Below are 25,603 nucleotides of genomic sequence, written 5' to 3' on the forward strand. Positions count from 1 at the left end.
TTTGCCATGTTCTCTCCAGCGAAGTTCTTCTGTCTCTAGGTTCTGTGTAGGTTCTGTGTCTAGGTTCTGTCCAGAAGTGTTGACAGAGGCCATTGTTTCTTTTCCGGGCCCTTCCCCCTACAAAGCCAGCAGGCAGGTGCCATGTCTGTGACTCCATCAACCTGACTAAAACTGTTCACCCCACCTTGAGACCCTGCCCATCCAACTTGCAGACCCAACCAAGTGGCTTTTTTTTGTATGAATGGCCTGTTTTGGCTTATGCATCAGAGCCCTGCCATTGGACCCTATAGGACACCTGCTACAGTAGGCCACTCTATCAAGCATAGGAGACCTAGCGGCTCTACCTAATACATAGAAACAAACACAGGAAGGCAGCCAAAATGAGGAGACAAAGAAAAGTGTGCCAAGTGAAAGAACAGAACAAAACTCCAGAAAAAGAACTAAACAAAATGGAGACCAGCAATCTACTAGATACAGCATTCAAAACACTGGCTATAAGGGTGCTCTATGAACTTAGAAGAAGAGTGGATAAACTTAGTGAGAACTTCAACAAAGACATAGAAACATAAAAACAAAGACAGAAAACATAAAAAAGAACCAGTCAGAAATGAAGAATACACTGAGTGAAATGAAGAATATATTGTAGGGAATCAACAGTGGACTAGATAAAGCAGAGGATCAATCAGAGATTTGGAAGATAAGGAGGCAGAAAACACCTAATCAGAATAGAAAAAGAAAAAATAATCCAGTGGGAATGCAGACTGGTGCAGCCACTGTGGAAAACAGTATGGAGTTTCCTCAAAAAATTAAAAATGAAACTCCCATTTGACACCATAATCCCACTTCTAGGAACATTTCCCAAGAAATCATAAATGCCAATCAGAAAGGATATATGCACTCCTATGTTCATAGCAGTACAATTTACCATAGCTAAGATTTGGAAACAGCCCAAGTGCCCATCAGCAGATGAGTGGATTAGAAAACCGTGGTACAGCTACACAACGAAATACTATGCTGCTGTAAAAAAGAAAGAACTCTTACCATTCACAACAGCATGGATGGACCTGGAGACCATTATGCTAAGCGAAATAATCCAGTCAAAGAAAGATAAATTCACATGATTTCACTCATTTGTGGAATATAATGAACATAAACTAATGAACAAAAATAGACCCAAAGACATAGAAGCATGGAACAAACTGTCCAACCTCAGAGGGAAGGCAGGAGGGAGGGGGAGGGTAAGATATCAACTAAAGGACTTATATGCATACACATAAGCAGAACCCATGGACACAGACAGTAGGGGGGTGAGGGCATGTGCTGGGGGGGGGGGGGGGGGAAGGGCCAGGGAGAGGTCAATGGGGGGAAAAGGAGACATATATAATACTTTAAACAATAAAGAACTTTTAAAAAAAATCAATGGAAAAAATGTCCTTGGGTGAGGATAAAAAATAAATCCAAAAAGATAAAGATAATATAAAGAGCCTTGGGACAACTTCAACCATACCAACATTTGCATCATGGCGGTGCAGGAAGAAAAGAGAGTATTGAAAACTTATGTGAAAAAATGACAGAAGCCTGGCTGATGTGGCTCAGTGGTTGAGCATTGACCCATGAACCAGGAAATAAGGGTTCAATTTCCAGTCAGGGCACATGCCTGGGTTCCAGGCTCGATCCTCAGTAGGGAATGTGCAGGAGGAAGCTGATAGATGTTTCTATCTCTCTATCCTTCTCCCTTCCTCTCTCTAAGATCAATAACATATATATCTATGCTAATAAAAGGGTAATACGCTAATTAGACTGGAAGAACTTTGAGACATCCTTCCAGACAAAGCCATGGTGGTGGTGCTGAGGCAGAGGCGGTTAGGGGCAGTCAGGCCAGGAGGGGAGGGCAGTTGGGGGTGATCAGGCCAGCAGGGGGGGGGGGCAGTTGGGGGCAAGCAGGCTGGCAGGCAGAGTGGTTAGGGGAGATCAGGCAATGTTGCCCAATATTTGGGAAGGAAAAGAGGGTGGGCATACCCATCAGTGGACAGTATATGTAAAACCATTTAGAAATGAGGATATGTCAACACATGTGAAGAAAATCCAATTTAAGTTACATGAAAGCTATGGCAGTCCTCTAAGAGTGGTTACTAAGCTTCCATGTGAAACAGGATGGGATGACTTCGAAATAATCATCAAAATATTTTTCATGGATCTTAATGAAAGATCTGTAACCGGTATCATTTATTGTCGCTGTTTCTATCAAAAACCAATGCAATGCCTGGGAAAAAAGACAATGGTTTCAGAGTTCCATGATGAAATGATATTTCCAGACTCAATAGCAATGAAGCAACAGTTATTAAAAACATCTTGTCAGCTAACATTAGGAGCCTATAAGCATGAAAGAATACTTGCAGAACTTGAAGTGAAAACTACAGAAAAATTAGGAGCTGGAAAAAAAAGCTTTGACTTACCCCTGGCAATGATTGGATTCTGCATTCCATCATACCTCCTTGCTAAGAATATATAAGACGTTTACCCAGTCCCAAACTATTTCTAGTCTCGCCATTTGTTGGGTAGGGTTTGTGTCTCTCTCACTGTCACCACTAGCCTGGAGAGAATCACCTCAAAGTCCTGACATTGCAATTTTCCAGGCTCCTCTTTCCTACCATGGCTCCAGCAAGCTTGGATTGTGGTGGCTAATGTTCGTCCTAACACATGAATTCCCAATCAACATTAGGCTGAGGAACCCTTCTTTCCTTTTCCAACTTCTTCCCAATCCCTGTAAGATGAGTCCTACCCTCTCCCCTCCACCAGCTTTCTGCCCACACTGAGCTTGGTCCTTCTCTCGACCTTTCCCGCAGAAATAATGAGTCTCACTTTGTTGAGGGAAGAGGTCATCAGTCAATATCTGAATAGATATTTCTTCTGAATCAAGGAAGAGTTGAGTATATAAACCAGTGGTTCCCAAACTTGAACATGCCTCAGAATCACCTGGAAGGCTTTTTGAAACACAGGTGCTGGGCCCTCACCTCAAGCATTTCTGATTTGATAGGCCTAAGATGGGGCCTGAGAATTTGCGTTTTAATATCATATGTCAAGATCCACTGTTGTAAGAGTTAGTCTTTATGAACAAAGCTAAAGGTGACCTTATATACAGTTTTGGGTGCAATTTAGGGATTGGGAGAGTTTGAGATTATCGAATTCCCCCGAAGTGGAAGATGGGTGGTCACTGTGTTTTTGACTGACTTTCAGAGCAGTGAGCCATCCCTGACCGGCAGAGAGTCATATGCCCTCATGCGAGGCTGTCATTGAGTAACTGGGATTATTTTCAGTTGTGTGCTTACCTGTGTGGATTAGACCCAAACGACAGTCTTCTATTCTTGAATCTGGAGCAAAGAACTTTTTATTCTCACCTTCATGAGCATATACAGTACTCATGTTGTTCCTCCCCTTCAGAAGCAGGAGTGTGCAGTATTTCCCATAGGAAGAGCATCAACATTTGTTTCTGAGTGGAGGTTATCACCAACGGATGTCATTAGAAATGCAGGGGCATTGGAAGCTGTAACTCATGGGCATTAACATTCACTGCTACTGAGGATTTCACCCTTCAGTCAAACCTATCAGAGCTGAATTGCTTAGGTTCTCTTTGTTTCTCCTTCTTAGCTCAGATCTGAGTACTCTATGCCACAGCCTCCAGGAGATAAAGGGATGGAGGGGAGATCAAAGCCTTTGTCCGGTTAGATTTCTCCTCACCACAACAGTGAGTGTTCTCATCACTGGGGAGTCCTGTGGGTTCTTTGGGAGAGGATCAGCGCAGCACTGTGCCCACCCTGAGAAACCTTTGGAGGTAGAAGATGGTCTTAAGTGCATTGCATGAGAGTGGCATCCATAGCTGTAAGAAGCTGGCCATTTCCAGGGAGTAATACTGCACAGACCACAAGGACAATGACAAGTGGGTACAGTTCACTTTGTTTATTAAGTTGTACACAATTTTATGTACTTTATGTGAGTTACAATTTCACAAAAAGAGAAAATTGTAACACTGATGAGGAAGGAAAACATAAAAGAACAGGTTTCCGGAATCATCAATGGAAAACTCACAGGAGAGAACCCTAATATCCAAGGACCGAAGGTGGAGACCACAGAGACTACTAGGAGGGGCGGAGGTGCGAAAGGGCTGGCCGGGCCTCCATAGACGGCAACTGGAATCCCAGAGAGATGTCTCAGCTGTGGGGGGGTGCTACTGAGAACTCTGGGATCTAATCCCAAAGCTGGGCTCCCTAGCAGAGAGCACCAAACTGAGGAGGGTACCCACATAGCATCTGGCTGTGAAAAGCGGTAGGGTGCTGTCTGCAGGGAGTGGCAGCTGCAAGTTCGGGCACCCTCTTAAAGGGCCAACGCATAAAATTCCCTGTGGAGCCACCCACCTTGTGCTCTGGCAGAGGGAAGGTGAAGTGGACTGGCGCTGTGAGAGCAGAACCCAGCACTAGGGACTCGGGGGATAGGGCTCAGAAGGCAGACACCCCAAGTTTCCTGAGCTGAGTCATTCCCTCACACAGTGGAGAGCATCTTTCCCACATAGACATCTGCCTTGCCTGGGGGAAATACAATAAACACACCTTATTGGAAAATACTTTGCCCTGAAGACATTTAAGAGATTAAACGTAACAATTAGCCTCCAGGCAGAAGCAACAGCCCCACCCTGTTGAAAAAAAACTCCTGCCACACCTGAAGGCGATTGCCTGGGGGTGATTCAAGTTGGAATCCTATTAGTCTGTAGACAGAGGTTGTCTCTGGAGGCTTTGAGTCTTTGATCCAATTAGTCAGAAACAACCTTTAACACTGTCCTGCACTAGAGATTGAGAGGCATAGAGAATCTACCTAAATTCCTAAAACATAGTTACAAACCCAGACAAACAACCAAAATGAGGAAACAAAGAAACAACACCCAAATGAAAGAACTAGCGAATTCTCCAGAAGAGATAAATGAAGCAGAGATAAAAATTTTTCTGAAACAGAGTTCAGAGTAATGTTAAAAATGCTCAACAGTATGAAAAAAGATATAGTAACTATGAAAAAAGAACAGTCTGAGATAAAGAATGACATAACACAAATTAAGAACACATTGGAAGGAATACACAGCAGATTAGGGGAATCTGAGGATTGAATCAGTGAATTAGAAGACAGAGTTGAAAATATCACTCAATTAGAGAATCAAAAAGAAAAAAAAACAATTAAAAAACAGGAGGACAGCTTAAGGGAGCTGTGGGACAATGTGAAACGTAACAATATTAGAATAGTTAGTGTGTCAGAAGAGGCAGAAAGGGAGAAAGGGAGAAAGGAATAGAGGAGGTGTTAGAAGAAATAATGGTAGAAAACTTCCTTAACCTGGTAAAGGAAAAAGGCACACAAGTTCAGGAGGCACAGAGAACCCCAAGCAAGAAGAACCCAAACAGACCCATGCCCAGACATATCATAATTAAAATGCCCAAAATTAAAGACAAAGAGAGAATCTTAAAGGCAGCAAGAGAAAAGAAAACTGTTACCTACAAAGGAATTCTCATAAAGCTGACACCTGATTTCTCAACAGAAACTCTACAGGCCAGAAGGGAATGGCATGAAGTACTCAAGGTAATGGAAAGCAAGGATCTGAGACCAAGATTACTATATCCAGCAAGGCTATCATTCAAAATAGATGGTCAATTAAGAGCTCCCCAGACAAAAAAAAAGGCTAAAGAAGTTCATCACCACCAAGCCAGCATTACAAGAAATGCTAAAGGGATTGCTGTAAGGGATTGCTGAGAAGAAGCCATACAGAATTAAAATGGCTATAAATACCTCTCAATAATAACCCTAAATGTAAATGGATTAAAAGGTGTAGGGTAGCTGAATGGTTACAAAAACATGACCCAACTACATGCTGTCTACAAGAGATCCACCTCAAAAAAAAAGACACACACAAGAAGAGAATGAAAAAAAAAGAAGAAAAAAAGAAGAGAGTGAAGAAATGGAAAAAAAATTTCCATGCAAATGGAAAAGAAAAAGAAAAAAAGCTGGAGTAGCAATACTCATATCTGACAAAATAGACTTTAAAAGCATCATGCTAAGTGAAATAAGCAAGTCAGAGAAAGATAAATACCACATGATCTCACTCATTTGTGGAATATAATGAACAACATAAGCTGATGAACAAGGACTGATCCAGAGACGGAGAGGCATTGATTGGACTGTCGGGACTTGGAGGGAAGGTAGGGTAGGGTGGGGGTAAGGGGGAAAGATCAACCAAAGGACTTATATGCAAGCATATAGGCCTAATCAATGGACATGGACAACGGGGGGGGTGAGGGCATGAGCCGGGGGGGGGGGGGGGTAGAGGGTAAGGTGGGGACAAGGACACATATGTAATATCTTAATCAATAAAAAATATATTAAAAAAAAAAAACTGATGAACAAAAATAGAGCCACAGGGAGAAAAATATTCTAGAAGAGCAGTTCTCAACCTGTGGGTCTCGACCCCTTTGGCGGTTGAACAACCCTTTCACAGGGGTCGCCTAGGACCATCCTGCATATCAGATATTTACATTATGATTCATAACAGTAGCAACATTACAGTTATGAAGTAGCAACAAAAATAACTTTATGGTTGGGTCACAACATGAGGAACTGTATTTAAAGGGCCAGAAGGTTGAGAACCACTGTTCTAGAATATAACAGAGGTAATCCTGATATTTGCAGATTTTTAATATTTCCTACAACTTTTGTGATATCATCCTATGTTAGTACAGTTTGGGTAATATTATTATATTTAAAATCCTTTTATTCTTTAAATATTAATGTTTATTGCATATAATATTATTATATGTAAGATCTTTTTTCTGAATAATTTGTGTTATTGCATGTAACATATTTAAAATCATTTTTCTTAAGATATTAATGTTTATTGCATGTAACATTATTATATTTAAAATAGTTTTTCTTGAAATAAAAAAAAAAACTGTAAAAAACAGAACAGGTTTCCAAAGGAGCCACTGTTTCTGCTGTTTTTGATTTGTTCTTAAGCAGAGGAATTCAGAATCCCTATGTCAGGCGTATTGCTAAAATTTCCCACAGAATGTGAAATCCTTCTGCAAGCCTCTTTTGAGCATAGGGTCCTTGTTCTTTTTTTTTTTTTTTTAATTTTTGTTATTTCTTTTTATTTTTTTTTTATTTTTTTTATTTTAGTAAATCTTTATTGTTCAGATTATTACATTTGTTCCTCTTTTTTCCCCCCCATAGCTCCCCTCCACCCAGTTCCCACCCCACCCTCTGCCCTTACCCCCCCCCCCCCTACTGTGCTCATCCCTAGGTGCACAATTTTTGTCCAGTCTCTTCCCGCATCTCCCACACCCCTTTCCCCACCAAGAATAGTGATTCCATTCCCTTTCTATGTCCCTGATTCTATTATAATCACCAGTTCATTCTGTTCATCAGATTATTTATTCACTTGATTCTTAGATTCACTTGTTGATAGATGCATATTTGTTGTTCATAATTAGTATCTTTACCTTTTTCTTCTTCCTCTTCTTAAAGGATACCCTTCAGCATTTCATATAATACTGGTTTGGTGGTGATGAACTCCTTTAGCTTTTCCTTATCTGTGAAGCTCTTTATCTGACCTTCAATTCTGAATGATAGCTTTGCTAGATAAAGTAATCTTGGTTGTAGGTTCTTGGCATTCATCACTTTGAATATTTCTTGCCACTCCCTTCTGGCCTGCAAAGTTTCTGTTGAGAAATCAGCTGACAGTCGTATGGGTATTCCCTTGTAGGTAACTGAGTTTCTTTCTCTTGCTGCTTTTAAGATTCTCTCTTTGTCTTTTGCTCTTGGCATTTTAATTATGATGTGTCTTGGTGTGGTCCTCTTTGGATTCCTTTTGTTTGGGGTTCTCTGCACTTCCTGGACTTGTAAGTCTATTTCTTTCACCAGTAGGGGAAGTTTTCTGTCATTATTTCTTCAAATAGGTTTTCAATATCTTGCTCTCTCTCATCTTCTGGCACCCCTATAATTCTTATGTTGGTACGCTTGAAGCTGTCCCAGAGGCTCCTTACACTATCTTCGTATTTTCGGATTCTTTTTTCATTTTGCTTTTCTGGTTGGGTGGTTTTTGCTTCTTCGCATTTCAAATCTTTGCCTTGATTCTTGCGGTCCTCTGGTCTGCTGTTGGGAGTCTGTATAATATTCTTTATTTCAGTCCGTGTATGCTTAATTTCTAGTTGGTTCTTTATCATAACATCGAGGGTCTCATTAGATTTCTTAAGGATCTCAGTAACTTTATCGGCGGCTTCTAGACAGTTCTTGAGAGACCTTAAAAGTGTGGTTCTGAACTCAATATCCTCCATTGACAGTTTTGTTCTGTTTCTTTGTCTCCGCATTTTTTATGCTTTCTTGGTGCACCCCCTAGTGGTCTTTGTGTGCAGTCCTCCTGCAGTTAAGCCTTGATTATTGTAGTTAATACTAGGGGGATTTGACCTCCAGGCCAGCTGGCTGTGAGAATCAGCTGTGTCTGCAGTGGGAAAACTTCTGTCCTCTAGGGTGGTGCTAATCTAGCCTTTGCCTGAGGCTATCTGGCAAATGGCTCTGTGCAGGGCTTGGGCGGGGCGGGTCGCACGGGATCAAACAGGGCGGGCGGAGGGAGCAGTTATGGCTGCTCTCAGTCCCATCCCCAGAGGCTCTGCCTCTCAGAGTCCCAGCAACCGCTGCAAACCTCAGAGAGAAAGCTGCCCTCGTGTTCCGACCGATGCTAGACAGTCCTGCTTCTCCCGTTTGAGTCTGGGTCCCTAGAGACTCGCCCAGAACTGGAGCTCAGAATCTGAGCCTCCCTCCCGATTTAAACGGACAACCGTGCCCTCTGCCACCAACCCGCTCCGCGCGTACCTCCACACCTTTGTATTTTCCGCTCTGCGCCTCCTCTGAGTCTCATATGCTGTTCTCTTTCCTTCTAGTTGAAGAGTTTCCCCTTAGCCAGCTTTCCCGTGGTTCTGGGTGATGTCCGTTCCGTCTTTTACTTGTATTTGTGAAGTGGTTGTTCGAGGCAGCTAACTCTGGTGATTACCTATGCCGCCATCTTGTTTTTTTTCGGGTCCTTGTTCTGAATTTAAATTGTGCAGTTCTGATTGGACAGGGCTGTCCATTGGTAGAAAGATAAAATCAGGGTTTCCCTGCAGTGGTTGACTCAGATGCATAAACAAATGAAGCATGCACAGGAAGCCAAGAGTTCAGTCTGAGATTTTTCCCCATATAGAGCACGTGAGGAGCCACTGGATTCTTATCATTTATAAAATCTGGGGAGTCTATCTCAGCAGATAAGTTCCTTCTTGGAGTTCACCTCAAGACAATCTTTCTTTTCAGGGTCCCCATCTGCCTAAGACTCCCTCCTTGCCTCTAAGGCAGTGGTTCTCAACCTTCCTAATGCTGCGACTCTTTAATACAGTTCCTCATGTTGTGGTGACTCCCAATTTCATTGTTACAAATTGAACATAATTAAAGCATAGTGATTAATCACAAAAACAATATGTAATTATATATGTGTTTTCTGATGGTCTTAGGCAACCCCTGTGAAAGGGTCGCTCGAATCCCAAATGGGTCGCAACCCCAGAGGTTGAGAACTGCTGCTCTAAGGGAAGGCATCCTTACCTGAAATAATCTGCCCTTTTAGTGTTTTAGTCCCACACTAGTTAACTCTTATTTCTTAGTTCATCCTCATCCTATCAAAACCTCCCCTTTTGTACATCTCATCAAGTGACCTTCTAGTTGCTAGATGGTGGGGTGGTGCCTGATTCTCAAATCACTTAATAAAGTCAATTAGGTCTTCAAATTTACTCATTTGAATTTTAACAACTGTAACCATGTAGTTTAAACTTAATTTTATCTACCTAAAACTGTTTTTAAAAATTGGCAGGATGAAACCCTATGTAGTTTTGAGTGTTTATCAGAAAAAATTATGTTCACCTACTGAAGATCTATAGCAGAACTCAAATTGAGGTCAAAATTCCTAAACTTCGCCGGAACCGGTTTGGCTCAGTGGATAGAGCGTCGGCCTGCAGACTGAAAGGTCCCAGGTTCTACTCTGGTCAAGGGCATGTACCTGGGTTGCGGGCACATCCCCAGAAGGGGCACATCGATGTTTCTCTCTCATCGATGTTTCTAACTCTCTATCTCTCTCCCTTTCTCTCTGTAAAAAATCAATAAAATATATTTAAAAAAAAAAACATTAAAAAAAAATTCCTAAACTTCTATACCAAATCTGTACTTTTCTGGAGTGGCTCACAGAACTCAGAGACATTTACACTTACCAATCTATCCTATCTAATAATAGAGAAACATGGTAATTAACCATAACTTCGCTACCCTTCCCATTGGCTAATCAGCGAGATATGCAAATTAACTGCCAGCCAAGATGGCGGGCAGCAGCCATGCAGCTGAAGCGAACATGAGGCTTGCTTGCTCCAGTGACGGAGGAAGCCAAGGTTCCCCGCCTGCTGCAGCCCAGCTCTGAGCTCCAGATGCAACAATGTTGCAATTATAGAAGCTAAACAAAGTCCAGATACCTGCTTTCAGCCGCCAGCAGGCTCAGAGCTTAGAGGGGCAGTGATGGCAACAGAGTTTCAATTATAGAAGCTAAACAAACTCCAGATACCTGCTTTCAGCCAACCACGGCCTCACAGCTGGAGCCGGCTCTCAGCTCCAGTGACAGCCATAGAAGGTAAATAAATCCCAGAAGAAGAAAAAAAAAGAAGAAAAAAAGGAGAGGCTGGGAGCTTCAGTCACCCACCAGCCTGAAAACGGCCCTCAGCCCCTCACCCAGACTGGCCAGGCACCCCAGTGGGGACCCCCACCCTGAAGAGGGTGTGACCAGCTACAAACAGCCATCAGCCCATCATCAAGGCTGGCCAGGCACCCAAGCGGGACCCCCACCCTGATCCGGATCACCCTTCCAGGCAAACCAGCCGGCCCCCACCCATGCACCAGGCCTCTATGCTGTATAGTAATAGGGTAATATGCAAACTGACCCTAACAGCAGAAAGACTGGGAATGACTGATCACTATGACACACACTTACCACCAGGGGACAGACGCTCAATGCAGGAACTGCCCTCTGGTGGTCAGTGTGCTCTCACAGCGGGGAGCTCTACTCAGCCACAAGCCAGGCTGACGGCTGCCAGCACAGCGGTGGTGGTGGGAGCCTCTCCTGCCTCCTCAGCAGCGCTAAAGATGTCCAACTGCAGCTTAGGTCGGCTCCCTGCTGGCAAGTGGGCATCCCCTGAGGGCTGCCGGAGAAATGTCTGATTGCCAGCTTAGGCCCAATCCCCCAGGGAGCAGGCCTAAGCCAGCAAGTGGTCACCTCCGAGGGGTCCCAGACTGCGAGAGGGTACAGGCCGGGCTGAGGGACCGCCTACGCCCAAGTGCACAAATTTTTGTGCACCAGGCCTCTCGTATCCTATCTAATAAAAGAGAAACATGGTAATTGGCGTACAACCGCTACCCTTCCCATTGGCTAATCAGCGAGATATGCAAATTAGCTGCCAGCCAAGATGGCGGCCGGCAGCCAGGCAGCTTGAAACTAACATGAGGCTTGCTTGCTTCAGTGATGGAGGAAACCAATGCTCCCCGCCTGCTTTGCCGGCCTCTGAGCCTGCAGTTTAAGAAACATTGTAACGAATATAGAAGCTAAACAAAACCCCAGAAACCTGCTTTCAGCGAGGCCGGGATCTTAGAGCTGGAGTTATACAGTGTTTTGATTATAGAACCGAAACAAACCAGATACCTTCTTTCAGCAGCAGAAGCCTCAGAGCTGGAGCCAGAGCTAAAGCTGGCCCAGAATAAAAAAAAAAAAAAAGAAAAGAAAAAAAGGAGCAGTTGGGAGCTTCAGTCGGCCTGAAAACAGCCCTCAGCCCCTCACCCAGACTGGCCAGGCACCCCAGTGGGGACCCCCACCCTGAAGGGTGTGTGACCAGCTGCAAACAGCCATCATCCCCTCATCCAGGCTGGCCAGGCACCCCAGTGGGGACCCCCACCCTGAAGGGTGTGTGACCAGCTGCAAACAGCCATCATCCCCTCACCCAGGCTGGCCAGGCACCCCAGTGGGGTCCCCCACCCTGAAGGGTGTGTGACCAGCTGCAAACAGCCATCATCCCCTCACCCAGGCTGGCCAGGCACCCCAGTGGATAATATGTCTCCCGTCACTGGGATCAGCGTGACAGGGGGCAGCGCCCAAACCCCCTGATCACCCTGTGGCTCTGTGTGTGACAGGGGGCGGGGCCACAACCTCCCTATCCGCCCTGCTCTGTGTGTGACAGGGTGCGGCGCCCCAACCTCCCCCCTCCCACGGACCCTGTTCTGTGTGTGATGGGGTAGAGCCATAACCTCCCCATCGGCCCTGCCCTGAGTGTGAGAGTGGTGGCGCCCCAACCACCCGATCAGCCCTGATCTGTGGGTGATAGAGGGTGGCGCCCCAACTCCCCCACCCCACGGGCCCTGCTCTGTGTGTGATGGGGTAGAGCCATAACCTCCCCATCGACTCTGACTTGAGTGTGACAAGGGGCAGTGCCCCAACCCCCCTATCAGCCCTACCCTGAGAGTGACTGAGGGTGGCATCGCAACCTCCCAATCTGCCCTGCTCTGTGCATGACAGGGGAAGGCGCCCCAACTCCCCAATCTGCCCTGCTCTGTGCATGACAGGGGGCGGCGCCTCAACTCCCCAATCGGCCCTGCTCTGAGCCCGACCAGGGGCTGCACCTAGGGATTGGGCCTGCCCTCTGCCACCCGGGAGCAGGCCTAAGCCAGCAGATCGTTATCTCCCAAGGGGTCCCAGACTGCGAGAGGGCACAGGCCAGGCTGAGGGACCCCCCCCCTCCCCCCTGAGTGCACAAATTTTTGTGCACCGGGCCTCTAGTATATATATTAAAGCCTAATATGCAAATTGTCCCCTTGGGAGTTCAACTGGGAGACCAGGAGTTCAATGACTCACTATGACATGCACTGACCACCAGGGGGCAGCATGGAATGAAGGAAGCCCCTGACCAGCAACTGGGGAAGGGAGGCCCCGAATGGCAGCTAGAAGGAAGGCCCCAGCTGACAGCCAGAAGGCCCCGATTAACCCTGGTCGCCAGCCAGGCCTTGGGACCCTGCCTGTGCATGAATTTCGTGCACAGGGCCTCTAGTCCTATATAATAAAAGGCTAATATGCTAATAGAATCACGGAACAACCAAAGAACGGGTTTCTATGACGTATGCTGACCACCAGGGGGCACGCATGGAACATGGCATCAGCAGCAGGAGGCAGAGTGCGAACAGGGCAGGCATCAGGCATGGAAGGATGGTGGAGCAGGTGAGTGGTGACAGACCAAGGTAGGGTGCTGGTCACTGTCATTGGGGCCAGCCTCTGGTTGTTACTGAAAATTCTTTGCTCCCGTGCACTGCAGTCCCACCCAGCGCTCGCACCTGCTGCCAGCGCTGGAGCTGTTGCTAGCACCCACTGCAGGCACTGGCTCCACTTGCCCCCACTGCTGGCGCCCAAAACCAGTCCCGATTGCTAAAAGCCATCAGTGGGTGCGAGGGGTGGCTGCCAGCCCCGATTGCCCCTGAGGGCTTCTCCACCTTCCCCCGATACTGAGGAGCAATTGGGGCCGGCAGCCACCTCTCACACCCACTGATGGTGTCAGCCCTGCTCACACCCGCTGCTGGTGCTCGCCCCAATTGCTCCGTGCCATCAGTGGGTTTGAGCGGGGCCGGCACCATCAGCGCATGGGAGTGGCAGTGGCAGGAACAGGACTGCCGGCAGACAGGGGACTAAGAGTGTGGAGGAAGGGCCAAGACCATCACCTGTGCCCATCACTGCCTTGCGGCCCCAGTTTTTCAAGGTGCATGAATTCATGCACTGGGCCTCAAGTATATTATAAAAAAACTAGAGGCCCAGTGCACGAAATTCATGCAGTGAGGGGGGTATCCCTCAGCCCGGCCTACACCCTCTCCAATCTGGGACCCCTCGGGGTCATGACTGCCGGCTTTTATTATATAGGGTAATATAAAGGTAAAGGATACAGAACAGCCGATGGAGGTACACAGGATGGTCTGTAAAGGTCCCCAAGGAACTGGGGTACACCACCCTATTGGCATATGGATGTGTTCACCCACCTGGAAGCTTATCAAATGTTGTTCAGTTTTCATATAACTTCATTGGGAGTACCCGCTCTCCCCTCCCCCGCCCCCCCCCCAAAAAAAACAAACACACACACACACACACACACACACACACACACACCTTCCCCTTCCCAGAGGTTGGTGGGTGGGGCTGAAAGTTCCAACCCTCTGCTAACTTGATCTGATAACTAGAGGACTAAATGTATTTTCTATTATATCCACTTGGACTGCCTTCCTGGTGCCCAGGGATTCCCCTTCTCTGTTAAATGTGGGCTAGGAGACAGAGAATCCATTCTAGTGAAAGATTCAGAAAGGGGAGATGGGTAGGAGAGCGATAACTTCCTGGTTTCTTCTCGTGTTCCTAGGTCTCTGGTCCCATCCTATTCCAGAATCCAGCTGTATCCTGACCCTGGGTTCCATGAGCACTCATGGGGGTACAGATACTTCTCTGCTAGGGGTTGTACCCCTGTGAACACCAGGTAGTGGATGAAGATGATAGGAACAGTCGTAGGCATATAAGAGAGACTTTATTGCAGATCAAGTAGCCATTGCTACCAAGGAGCCACCAGACAAAACAGTTCTTCCAAGTAGCCTCACAAAGCAGCCACACACATAGGAGCCAGCCACCTGCTGGTCAGTAGCACACTCTTATACTAGCTCAGACAAGAGGCTTCTTGCCAAGTAGTGATGTCAGTATTTTGTGTTATAGAGAGGTACCCCTGCCCAGTGTATACAGTAAGATCGCTGTGTCCTTGGTTTTACACCTGCATATGGCAAACTGGCCTTGAGCACCCGGCGTACTCTGGACAGGGTCCCCACAGCACTTATAAAATTCCACTCTCTGTTAGATGAGATGGGTTTCTATCACAACAAAGAAGACGTTAAAACGGACTTTATCTTTAAAAGAAAACACTGGCTTCACATTATATTGGAAAAGTAATTATTTATTATGAAAAAAATAAAACTGTTGACTGAAAACAAATGAATGTTATACTGTATTGCACCATGATTGCAAATGAGGCAAAATTTGTCTAAACGATGAACATTCCAGAGTAAACAGCATCCTTTTACTTGAGTATGTAGACATGCAAGCAACTCATTATAATGTAATTGCAGACATAAAAAATCATGAGTAGCAGCAACCTAAACTTAACACATCAAAGAAGCCTTTTATGACAGTCATGAAGTTATTAAACATTTAAAACATGTCTTAAATAACCCACATTAGAAGCACATGCTTTGAACCATTTTCAAGTGATGATCTAAATGCTTTGCTTTTTAAAATTTTTAAATTAATGCTTATATAATGGATCAATAGCACACATTTCAGCTGCTTGGATGAGGTTAAGCATAGGCTGTGGTGTGAAAGACATTTTTTCCCCCTCTGTACAATCAGGGTACCCACAGAGAGTTCCAATTCATAATTTTGGCCTTATTAACACCATCTTCTAATTGACCAAGCGTAATAGCTAAGATATTGTTACAGCTTTTGCAGAAAGCCTGAAGCTTGAAGAACGGCTTGTACTTAAATCTTAAGAAATGAACATAAATATAAATAGACACTTTAGAGTAGTTTTATATTCTGAAGCAAAAGTACATTATACAGGGCCTGCTGTTTCCTCCTTAATGCTCTAAAGCACCACTTTATGTTAAGATGGCAACATGTGATTATATTAATTACATTCTGATTAGAATAAATGCAAGAGCAAGGCTGTTGCTTTTAATTTTTCCCTTTTTAAACCATGTTCTGTGCAATAGATAAAAAGGGTAAAATTTATAACTATTACATAATTGGAAAAAATATAACCATAATTTTATTTCACACTCTTAATGAAATAACAGTTAAAACTTTTTTAAAAATCAAAATTAAAAGTTTACACTGAACAGTTTACTCCAAGAGAACATAGGGGTTGTAGAGTCCCTGAATGTCCTGAGGGAAAACGTAAGATTAAAATGATTAAAGTATCTTATGAATAGGTCCAAAATATGTAAATAAATTATACATAATCAAGATCAGCTGATAGTCATTTGATAGCTTACCAACACCAGTGGAAATATATTCACAGTATAATATAATCAGATTTTAGGGTTTTTTCTTTCCCTATTTGATATTAAACTAATTATATATTGAGAACTTGCTCATTTGCTTTAATGAAGACAATATTCAGACCTGCTATGCCAGGCTAGCCCTGCTGGTGGTAAACAAGAATAAAATAAAACAAAATCTCCAAGGAATACTATCCCTTAGTTGTGAATTTTGCATATTTCAAATAGAGTTTGGGTGAAGAGGTATTTATGGGATGGTTTAACATCCCACAAACTTGAGCAAAAGCACCTTATTATGGATTGGAAAATGAGGTAATTTTCAAATTAAAATTTTGTAAGTATGTGCAAGAGAAGATTTCCAGTCTTCTAGAACTATTTTCTATTTCAAAAGACATGCATGACACATTTTATTTCACTATTTCTGAGAGAAAATGTAGATTACTGATTTTAAAAAATGCAAAAGATGCCTCTATGTGACTACACTCCCAAATTCTAAAAACCTGATCAGTCTTCAATCCTTCGGCCACATTAAAAATAACATAGATCCAACCAGTTCTATAGTAAAATAATGTACTTTCTAGCCTAGTTTTAAAGGGGGCGCGCGGTAGGGGTGGGGGGGATTCAATTTTCAAATTTTCTATTTACTTAATATCCTTTTAAAGATTTTTCTACTCATGTTTATCTTCACTATCAAGTGTTTTGATTTTTGTTTCTAGGTATGCCTCTATACCTCTCAAAATTTAACATTTCCCCAAACTATATACATTTAAAGCTGAATTTAGGTCTGCTGACTACCTTAAATATAAAGTAGTTGAATTTTTTTTATTTTTTTTTTTTATTATTGGCCTTCTCTATTTAGTTTTGGCCACCTACTACTCTTAAAAAATACTTCTTGGGAACCTGACTTTTGGATTTCAGTCTTCACAGTAATGCTAAATAAATTTAATGTTTGTAAAATATTGACATTCTGGCTGCACTATCCATTCAATGCTAGAAAGTCAAACAGAACTGCAGTTTGAGATGGCATGAGGCTAATAAACTCTGAATAAACTAACCCCTTCTAATTAGTAAAAGCCAAGAAAGCAAGGCATTTTCTAGAAGAGAGTATTACCAGCAGAATATGTTGTTTCCTAAGCAGCTTACTAGCATGCTCTTAGCAATATGGCTTATTTTCTCTTTTGCATTGTTATTAGCTCAATTTAAGTTGATTAGCAGTTACTAGTTGAAATTTATTTTCTTATTTGATTGTATTCATATACTAAATGAAATTAGACGGTGGGAATAAAATAATAGATTAAAATGAATTTAATTTCACATTACATGTATTTTTTTTTTTTTTTTGGTTTTTCAATTTTAATGTAGCATATGAAGATTTAGTATTTTAAAATCAAAAGACATGTTGGAGTTCTAGCGTAAGTTCCTGAGTATATGAAAAACAATAGGGAGGGCACAAACAGTAATTGCTGAAGGTCAACTAGACAAGTAATGGCCAAACTAAGATTCAAATCCATCCTTTAGCTAGCTAGCAAAATATTCTACCAGATACAGATTATCATGCTATATATCATTTTGTTTTTCTTTCCTCACCATACTGTATCTTGAAATGACTTTACCCTGACAAAATATAAAGGATGTGAAATGTTTTGGATCCAAAGCCACAGATGAAAAGTCAGACTCATGAAGTTGGTCTTCAAATATAAATGTCAATGGAATTCACCCATCTCTATAAGCATAACAACAGTACATTTTTTTTTCACCATACCAAAAATTTTTCTTCAGTATTTTATTTTCTTTAAAATTTTATTTGCTTTGTGACTCCCCATAACTCTTCAGAAAATACTGTATGCCTGCTGCCTATATCACTCACTGTTTCCATAGGAAAAGAAATGTATTTTTTCTCTTTATGTTATAGATAATGAAAGTTAACTTATGCTTAATGAAAATGACTATGGCTATAGGGATCATGCATGTGTAAAAATTATTTTTAACACTAAAACTTGAATTTGTTATCTTTCTTCCAATGAACATAGAATAAAATTAGACCTTTAAGCATACTAACACAGAACCTAAAAGCAAAAGTTATGTATTTAATGAGCTTTTCAATAGATTATAGATATATATTATTTCAGATTATAAAAAATTAAATTACACTAACAATATAAAATATGCAGTATAACCCCATATAAAAGGGCCTGTTAATTCTAAAAGAGCTCTCAAAAAGGTTTCAATAAGAGAGATGGGGCTAAATATGAACACAACATGCTCAAAATTAAGAAAAGTACCATATTTGGACTTGTTAGGGTAGCAATTACATTTTAGTTACAGCATATTTAAAAGACAGCATTGCTTCTTTACACTCAAATTAAAAACAAAATGTACAATAACCTCCCTAAACTAATGTTGGTAGGTCCCTTGCTTTCCACTATCTACTAGAAACTGCTAGGCAATTGAGGGGTTGATGGGTAGGATAAAAACTCCAATAATATCACTGTTAATTAGCTGCTAACTTGATTTCCAAAGAAAAGGTATAGTACAAAATTGAAAACTCATCTTAAAATATGCACATAGGCACTAATCACAAATTTACATTTTTCATCAGACAATATCCTAGAGTTTGTTGATTTACAATGAATGTCAGAATCAATGCTTTAGCATTAGATACGCTTTAGCATTAGATACATGCTTGGGTCAAAACATTCTCTTGGAGTAAAAGGTAATCAGTTTTTATATTACTGTAACAGGAAATATCTATTTAGAACCTATAATATACTTTTAAAAAGTCTTACATTCGTTTCTTAAATTCCCAATCGGCACAAAATCTAGTTGAATGCCATTTCACTGTCAACACACAGCTAACATAAATTATTCTAATCCAAAACAAAATGTTTTTTAAAAGGATTCAGAAAATAAAATAAATTGTATTTTAAAAATTAAATAGCAAACTTGAATCTATACTAGTAGTTGTTCACTTTCAATATAATGCTGACATGGTAATATAAAAAAAAATAAACATATCATTTGATAAGTGAAAATTGAGCCAGCCAATCTTATTAGATATAAGACAAATTTCAAAGTATAAACAAGGAGTATTAATGTTTTTTCTTAGGACAGAGTTAGGAGAACTATACTCAGTATTTGTAGCTAAACTGTATAACCAAGAGAAAAATTGGGTAAGTGTGCTTTGGGTAAATAGTATTTTCATAATCTCTCTTAGTTTCACTGCCACATACACACCACAAAGCATCCATATTGGTATGTCTACTCTTCTCTCAGGTTCCTGATTATGGGTTATATTAAAAAGAAAATTTATCCTCTACCTGCTATGAAATCACTAAGAAAAAGGTTCAAAGCAATGTTAATAACAACTAGTTCCCAAAGTCCAAAAAGCTTTCATCTAGCCATTTTTCAGTTCTAGCGTGTGCTACCACTAAATAGAAATCAGAAAATTATTACCACATTCAACTACATATTAATTAGACTAAATAGAATAAATCAAATATACCTGAAAACAGCAAAATTTAAACCAACTTATAATAAAAAAATAGAATTAAAATACCATTTTTGAATAGGTATTTTGATATTCTTAAGAACACTGAATCCTATTTTTGACCCAAATGAAAAAAAAATACTGCAAAGATGAAGTATTATTATTCTCTAAGTATGTATTTTATCCCTTTCATTATAGCAAAATCATACATTTAAGATAAAGAGGATTAAAATTACCATACCTGTCCTCCTCAAGGTATGCATTATTTACTGTTCATATTAGACAACTGCCTTGAAAACTTTTAAATATTATCAAATAAACAGACTTTTGATAGTTATGACTTTTTTCCTATTTTTTAAATTTATAAGTTGTTAGTGTATTAACTTTGAGTCTCATAATACTATTCTAAAAGCTAGGATTAAATTTAGCAGTTTTCCTATACTCCAGCAAAAGACTTTAGAGCAAGAGGCATAACAATAAAGATGAAAACTGTTTCAAGCTTATTACTACAACCTCAAATAGATTTAAGAAAAGCCATATGTTTTTTTTAAGTAATATACTGCTGGTGGTAGTAAGAATATTACAGACACAATTTCGAATTTTAAGAAATAAAATGAACTCTTTATATTCTGTTTTAGCTTTGCCCAAAGCAAATGGGATGTCCCTTGCAAATGGAATAGTTGAACTTTAGGCTGATAATAAAGTTGTTGATAATTGATAATAAAATATATTCCAAGTGGCTGGTTTTAATATTAATGCTGGTATGCTTTAATAACTACCAATATTTATATATGCATTGAATAATGCGCATTCTTAAAATACCATGTTTATCCACAGAAGGGTATTTAAACAAATATTTTACCTTGATTAGTTTTTAACCAAAACAAATGTCATGTTATAGGCAGAAATGTGGACTTAATTCTTTTAAATAATAGCCTACATAATTTCCATGCTAATAGTAACTTAAAATTATTCCATCCATGACTTTCAATGATGTAGAGGAGTTAACTCATTTAAAGTCAATTTTCATGATGTTTAATCTTCCTCACTTATATCTTCCAGGCAGATTTCTTTTTCTATAAGTTCTGTCCAAAAAGTAAGTGGTTTATAGAGGGAGCAAATACTTAGTGCTGGTTAAGTTTGCAAGCAGTACCCAATGATTTCATCTAATACTTTGTCAAACCAGTCATTATCTGGTGGGGGAGGGGTGGTCAAGAAATGAGAGAACTTGGTCATTAAAGTCATTACAATACTTCAGGAAACATTAGACATATGACAAACATTTCTTACAAGGCAGTCATTGAATAATTAGAATAAGCAGTCAGAAAAATTCTGTTGCTGAAAACACAGTTATACATTAGTGTTCATCCAACTGAAGATTAGTGCATTAAAAAAAAGTTAAGAAAAAATCTTCCACGTTCCAGTTCAGCTGCACTTGATTCAAGTGTTGCTCATAGAGGTTTGTGTTGTTATAAATTAAACATGCTGCTGCCTTAGCAGCCAAAGATACTAGGAAAAAATGTTCATGTCACAGAATAAATAGGGCAGTCTCTTTCAAGCAAAACAGTTATCTCACACCAATTCTGGAGGTCATCCACTCTAGACCTTGGCATAACCTGAAACAAAAGAGAAAAATATTTTCAAAATGAAAAAGTTTGGGTCACGTAGGTAAGGACCACATCGCAAGCATCGCTAAACCCTCCCCCCGCCCCCAGCAAAGAAAAAAAAATGAAAAAGTTTATACTTAAAAATTGAAAGCATACTTGGTACTACAAAAATTATTTATACACTTAAGTGACAATATTCTGGTAACACTAAAATAAGTGGACATTTTAAGTGGAAGAGTCACTTAAAATAACCTTACTCAGTTGAGTAATGTAGGAAATAGCTTCAGTCTCATCTAGAGGATGCAGCTTTGGCAGTTTTTCAGCAAGATTGCAAATACTCCTCACCACCCCCCCCCCCCCCTTTAAGATGAACTAAAACTGCAACCACTATAGAAAGATAACAGTACTTCACCTTACCCTCCTAAATTCTAAAGAATGGAGGCTTATAGCTCAATCTTAAAAGTATAGGTCAAAAAAGTCTACATGTAGCATTATATTACAAGGTATTTCTAGTATGAAAAAACTTAAGAAGGTCAAGTTAATTTGAGCATAAATAAATCCGGGAAATAAACTGGGTAATCCATGCTTAACACACTGGGTTCTCCTTGGCCTATTTATCCAAACTCAAGTTCTTAGAAAAGGAAGAAAATACTATGATGGCATTTATTTCAAATGTTTATTGTTTAGAAATATGCATCCCAAAATGACTCCTGATAATAAAGGGGATGTACTCTTGTGGAAAGCTAGGAGTTTAAGCTTAATTACTCCTTTGCAGAAAATGTGAAATTTCTTTGATGCTTCCTCTTTAAGTCAAGGAATATTATAATTTTCTCCCAGTAAGTAAATGATAAAACCATGAAATGAACAATAACTAAAAATTAGATTGCAAAAATTTAATTTAAAAGTTTATTACTTTTTTGGTAAAACATTCTGTTTGTATTAACAAAAAATTTGTCACTAACTTTGTGAAATTGTAATTTAATACGTTAAGTGCCCAGTCACCGGTGACTGACACTGTATTTTCCATTCAGAAGACAAAACAGGCTGGGCGCTTAACATGTTAACAACTGTAATTGACTAAAATTATTTCCTGAGACATAACATAAAAACCATCTTTAGTTAAGGACCAAAATGAAGCAGGATCAAAGAAGAAAACAAGTTGACATAAAAAAATGGAAAGTAATGAAAGACGTCATACCTGCCCCATTCTGATTAGCACTTACCCTTCTCCTGTTAAAGCACAGCAGGACTGAATGTGCCATGGGTGGTCCTTAATTGAACTAAGGGTGAGGTATTTGGATATTTCAGCTGCTGTCATACACCCTTTCATATCCTGTTTATTTGCAAAGATAAGGACTGCAGCCTTCCTTAAATCCTGCAATCAATATGAAATATTCTAATACCTGAAATATTCCAACTCAAATTAAACTAATGAACACAAGGGTAAAATGTACTCTACTGGACAGTTACAATGAAACCCCTCTACTTTAAAATGATTAGGCACAGATTTTTTTAAAAAAATATATTTTTATTGATTTCAGAGAGGAAGGGAGGAGAGAGAGAGAGAGAGATAGAAACATCAATGATGAGAGAGAATCTCTGATCAGCTGCCTCCTGCATGCCCCTTACCAGGGATCTAGGCCATAACTCGGGCATGTGCCCTTGACCAAAATCGAACCCGGGACCCTTCAGTCTTCAAGCCGAAGCTCTATCCACTGAGGCAAACCAGCTAGGGCTAGACACAGATGTTTAACTTAAAAATTTTATGGAAACAAAAGGAAAGATCTCAAATAACCACGATTTAATAATTCAGTCTAATAAAGATAGATTAATCATTACGTTTTATAAAGATGGCACATAATATTCTGTACAATTGGCAGGTAAACAAAAATTTTAAATATAAAAATCTGTACTAATAAAAGGGTAATATGCTAATTAGACCAGACATCTTCCAGATGTCCTTCTGGACAAAGCCATGGTGGCCGGGGCCGAGACAGAGATGGTTAGGGGCGATCAGGCTGGCAGGGGAGAGCAGTTAGGGGTGACCAGGCCAGCAGCAGAGGGCAGTTCGGGGCGATCAGGTCAGCAGCAGAGAGCAGTTAGGGGCAATCAGGCCGGCAGGGGAGGGCAGTTAAGGGCGATCAGGCTGGCAGGGGAGCAGTTCAGTGGTTCTCAACCTTCCTAATGCCGCGACCCTTTAATACAGTTCCTCATGTTGTGGTGACCCCAACCATAAAATTTTATTTTCGTTGCTACTTCATAACTGTAATTTTGCTACTGTTATGAATCGTAATGTAAATACCTGACATGCAGGATGTATTTTCATTGTTGGTGACTCACAGGTTGAGAACCGCTGAAGGGGGTAATTAGACCGGCAGGCAGAGGCCCTTAGGGGTGATCAGGCTGGCAGGGAAGCAGTTAGGGGTATCAGGCAGAGGTGGTTAGAGGTGATCAGTCAGGCAGGTAGGCGAGTGGTTAGGAGCCAGAGGTCCTGTATTGTGAGAGGGATGACCCCCCAGGGGGTCCCAGATTGGAGAGGGTGCAAGCTGGGCTGAGGGACTCCCCCCTCCATGCACGAATTTCATGCACCAGGCCTCTAGTATTTTTATAAAAGTATAAAAATATTCATAGGGATGATAATCACTATTTCACCACAGTGGAATTCTTTCTGGTTTCCTTGAGAAAGGAAGAAAATCAAATTGGAGAAGTCTCAAAAGATATTTACTATCTTATGTTGAGTGATGGAAGCATGAATGTGTTTTATTATTGAAGTTTTTTTTGTATATTTGAAATATTCATAATGAAGGGATCTCAAATTATTCACTAAAGAATTTTCAGTTCTTATAAACTCCCAGAATTTTATTATTTTATTTTTTAAAAAATATTTTTATTGCTTTTTAGATAGAGAGGAAGGGAGAGGGAAAGAGATAAAAACGAGAGAGACATATCAAATGGCTGCCTCCCGCATGCCCCCTGCTGGGGATCAAACCTGCAACACAGGCATGTTCCCTGACCAGAATCAAAAAGGGGACTTCTTGGTCCATGGGATTACGCTCAATCCACTGACCACCACCAACCACGAAACTCTTGGGATTTTAAACACTTAAGTTTTCCCCTTTCCTGCTTTGATCTATCAGCTTTTTAAGGCATACATCGGTAGTTTCAACTTTGAAAAATCTTTTCAATAACATTAATCTAAAAATTAACATGCTGGATTTTTTTAAGTTTGAAAAAGTAATGAAAAATTTTATTAATTTAATATATACAGCTTTGTTAATGATGAAATAACCAACACCAGAGAATATTAATATTTGTAAAATGCAAAATCAGTATAGAGATACCTTACTCCATTATTTATGTTTGCTTTCAAAACTTACCTCATGAGCCAACATTCTGTATAATTCTTCTTTTGTAATAGCTAGTCGTTCCCTGTCAATGCTATCAACAACAAGAATGATGAACTAGAAGACAATTAAAAAGAAAGAAAACTGAATGGGTTGACGTTTTCTACAAAACTATTTTCAAGTGATAGAAGTACTTTCTTCACATGGCATCATCTTACTATACAACACTGTACTACTTTTTCATCATAAAGGGTTTATGTTACATGGAATTACATCAAGCAGCACAAAATAACTTGTAACTTCATCAAATACAAACCATGCCCAATTTTATTTTTTTAAAGTGATATTTGAATACATAATATTCTGTAATACTAAGATTTATTTTAAAAACCAAGTAATAAAAAGTAATTTTAAGAAAATCATAATAAGTAAAATAACGTTTGCTAAACCTTAAAAGTACTCTACAACCTCTCATTTAGGCAAGCAATAATTATGTTTACACAGTCTTCTGTCTATTTGAAAGAAGTACACAAACTAGTTTGAAAGAGAAACATTAAAAAATAATGAATGAAGCATTTTTTACATAACAATATCAACAATAAAAGCACAAGAAAAATGTGTTACTTAGGTGTTAATATGCTAAAGATGATGCAGGTGAAATTAAAGAGAGCAAAGGAAATTGGAAAAAACTGTTGGTAACTGTATATAAGAAAAGGCAGGCTCACACACATTAAAAATAAAAACATCTTTGATAAGAAAAATAAGGAGATATAATGAGAAAGAGCTCCTAAACTGAGCATCTTATGTAGAAGGAACAGTTAAGAAATGAGATTAAATGGTGTTAAGGATTATAGTAGAGAAAGTGATGCAAAATAAATCAAGACAAAAAGGGTAGAATCAGATTATTCAGATGACTGTAAAATTAGGGAAAGAGACAACTAGGGTAATCTGAATAT

At 40.5% G+C, this 25,603-nt stretch overlaps 1 protein-coding gene and 1 pseudogene across 5 annotated transcripts in view; one reads left to right on the top strand and one right to left on the bottom strand.

Moving 5' to 3' along the window:
• The first annotated feature begins 1,978 nt into the window (after window positions 1–1,978).
• On the top strand, window positions 1,979–5,170 carry LOC118666618 (annotated as a pseudogene).
• Window positions 5,171–15,145: 9,975 nt separating this feature from the next.
• The window catches only part of ARL5B (ADP ribosylation factor like GTPase 5B), a 34,360-nt gene continuing 23,902 nt past the window's right edge, over window positions 15,146–25,603 (bottom strand). For all 5 annotated transcript variants that reach the window (XM_036345544.1, XM_036345561.1, XM_036345552.1 and 2 more), the window contains 3 exons: window positions 24,681–24,764; window positions 22,527–22,678; window positions 15,146–21,312 (listed from right to left, as the gene is read on the bottom strand). In XM_036345544.1, the coding sequence (XP_036201437.1) occupies window positions 21,264–21,312; window positions 22,527–22,678; window positions 24,681–24,764 (285 nt within the window). In that variant the 3' untranslated portion in view covers window positions 15,146–21,263. The remainder of the gene's footprint in view (window positions 21,313–22,526; window positions 22,679–24,680; window positions 24,765–25,603) is intronic.

This window comes from Myotis myotis, unplaced genomic scaffold (genome assembly GCF_014108235.1).
Source record: "Myotis myotis isolate mMyoMyo1 unplaced genomic scaffold, mMyoMyo1.p scaffold_m19_p_1, whole genome shotgun sequence".
Lineage (NCBI taxonomy): Eukaryota > Metazoa > Chordata > Mammalia > Chiroptera > Vespertilionidae > Myotis > Myotis myotis.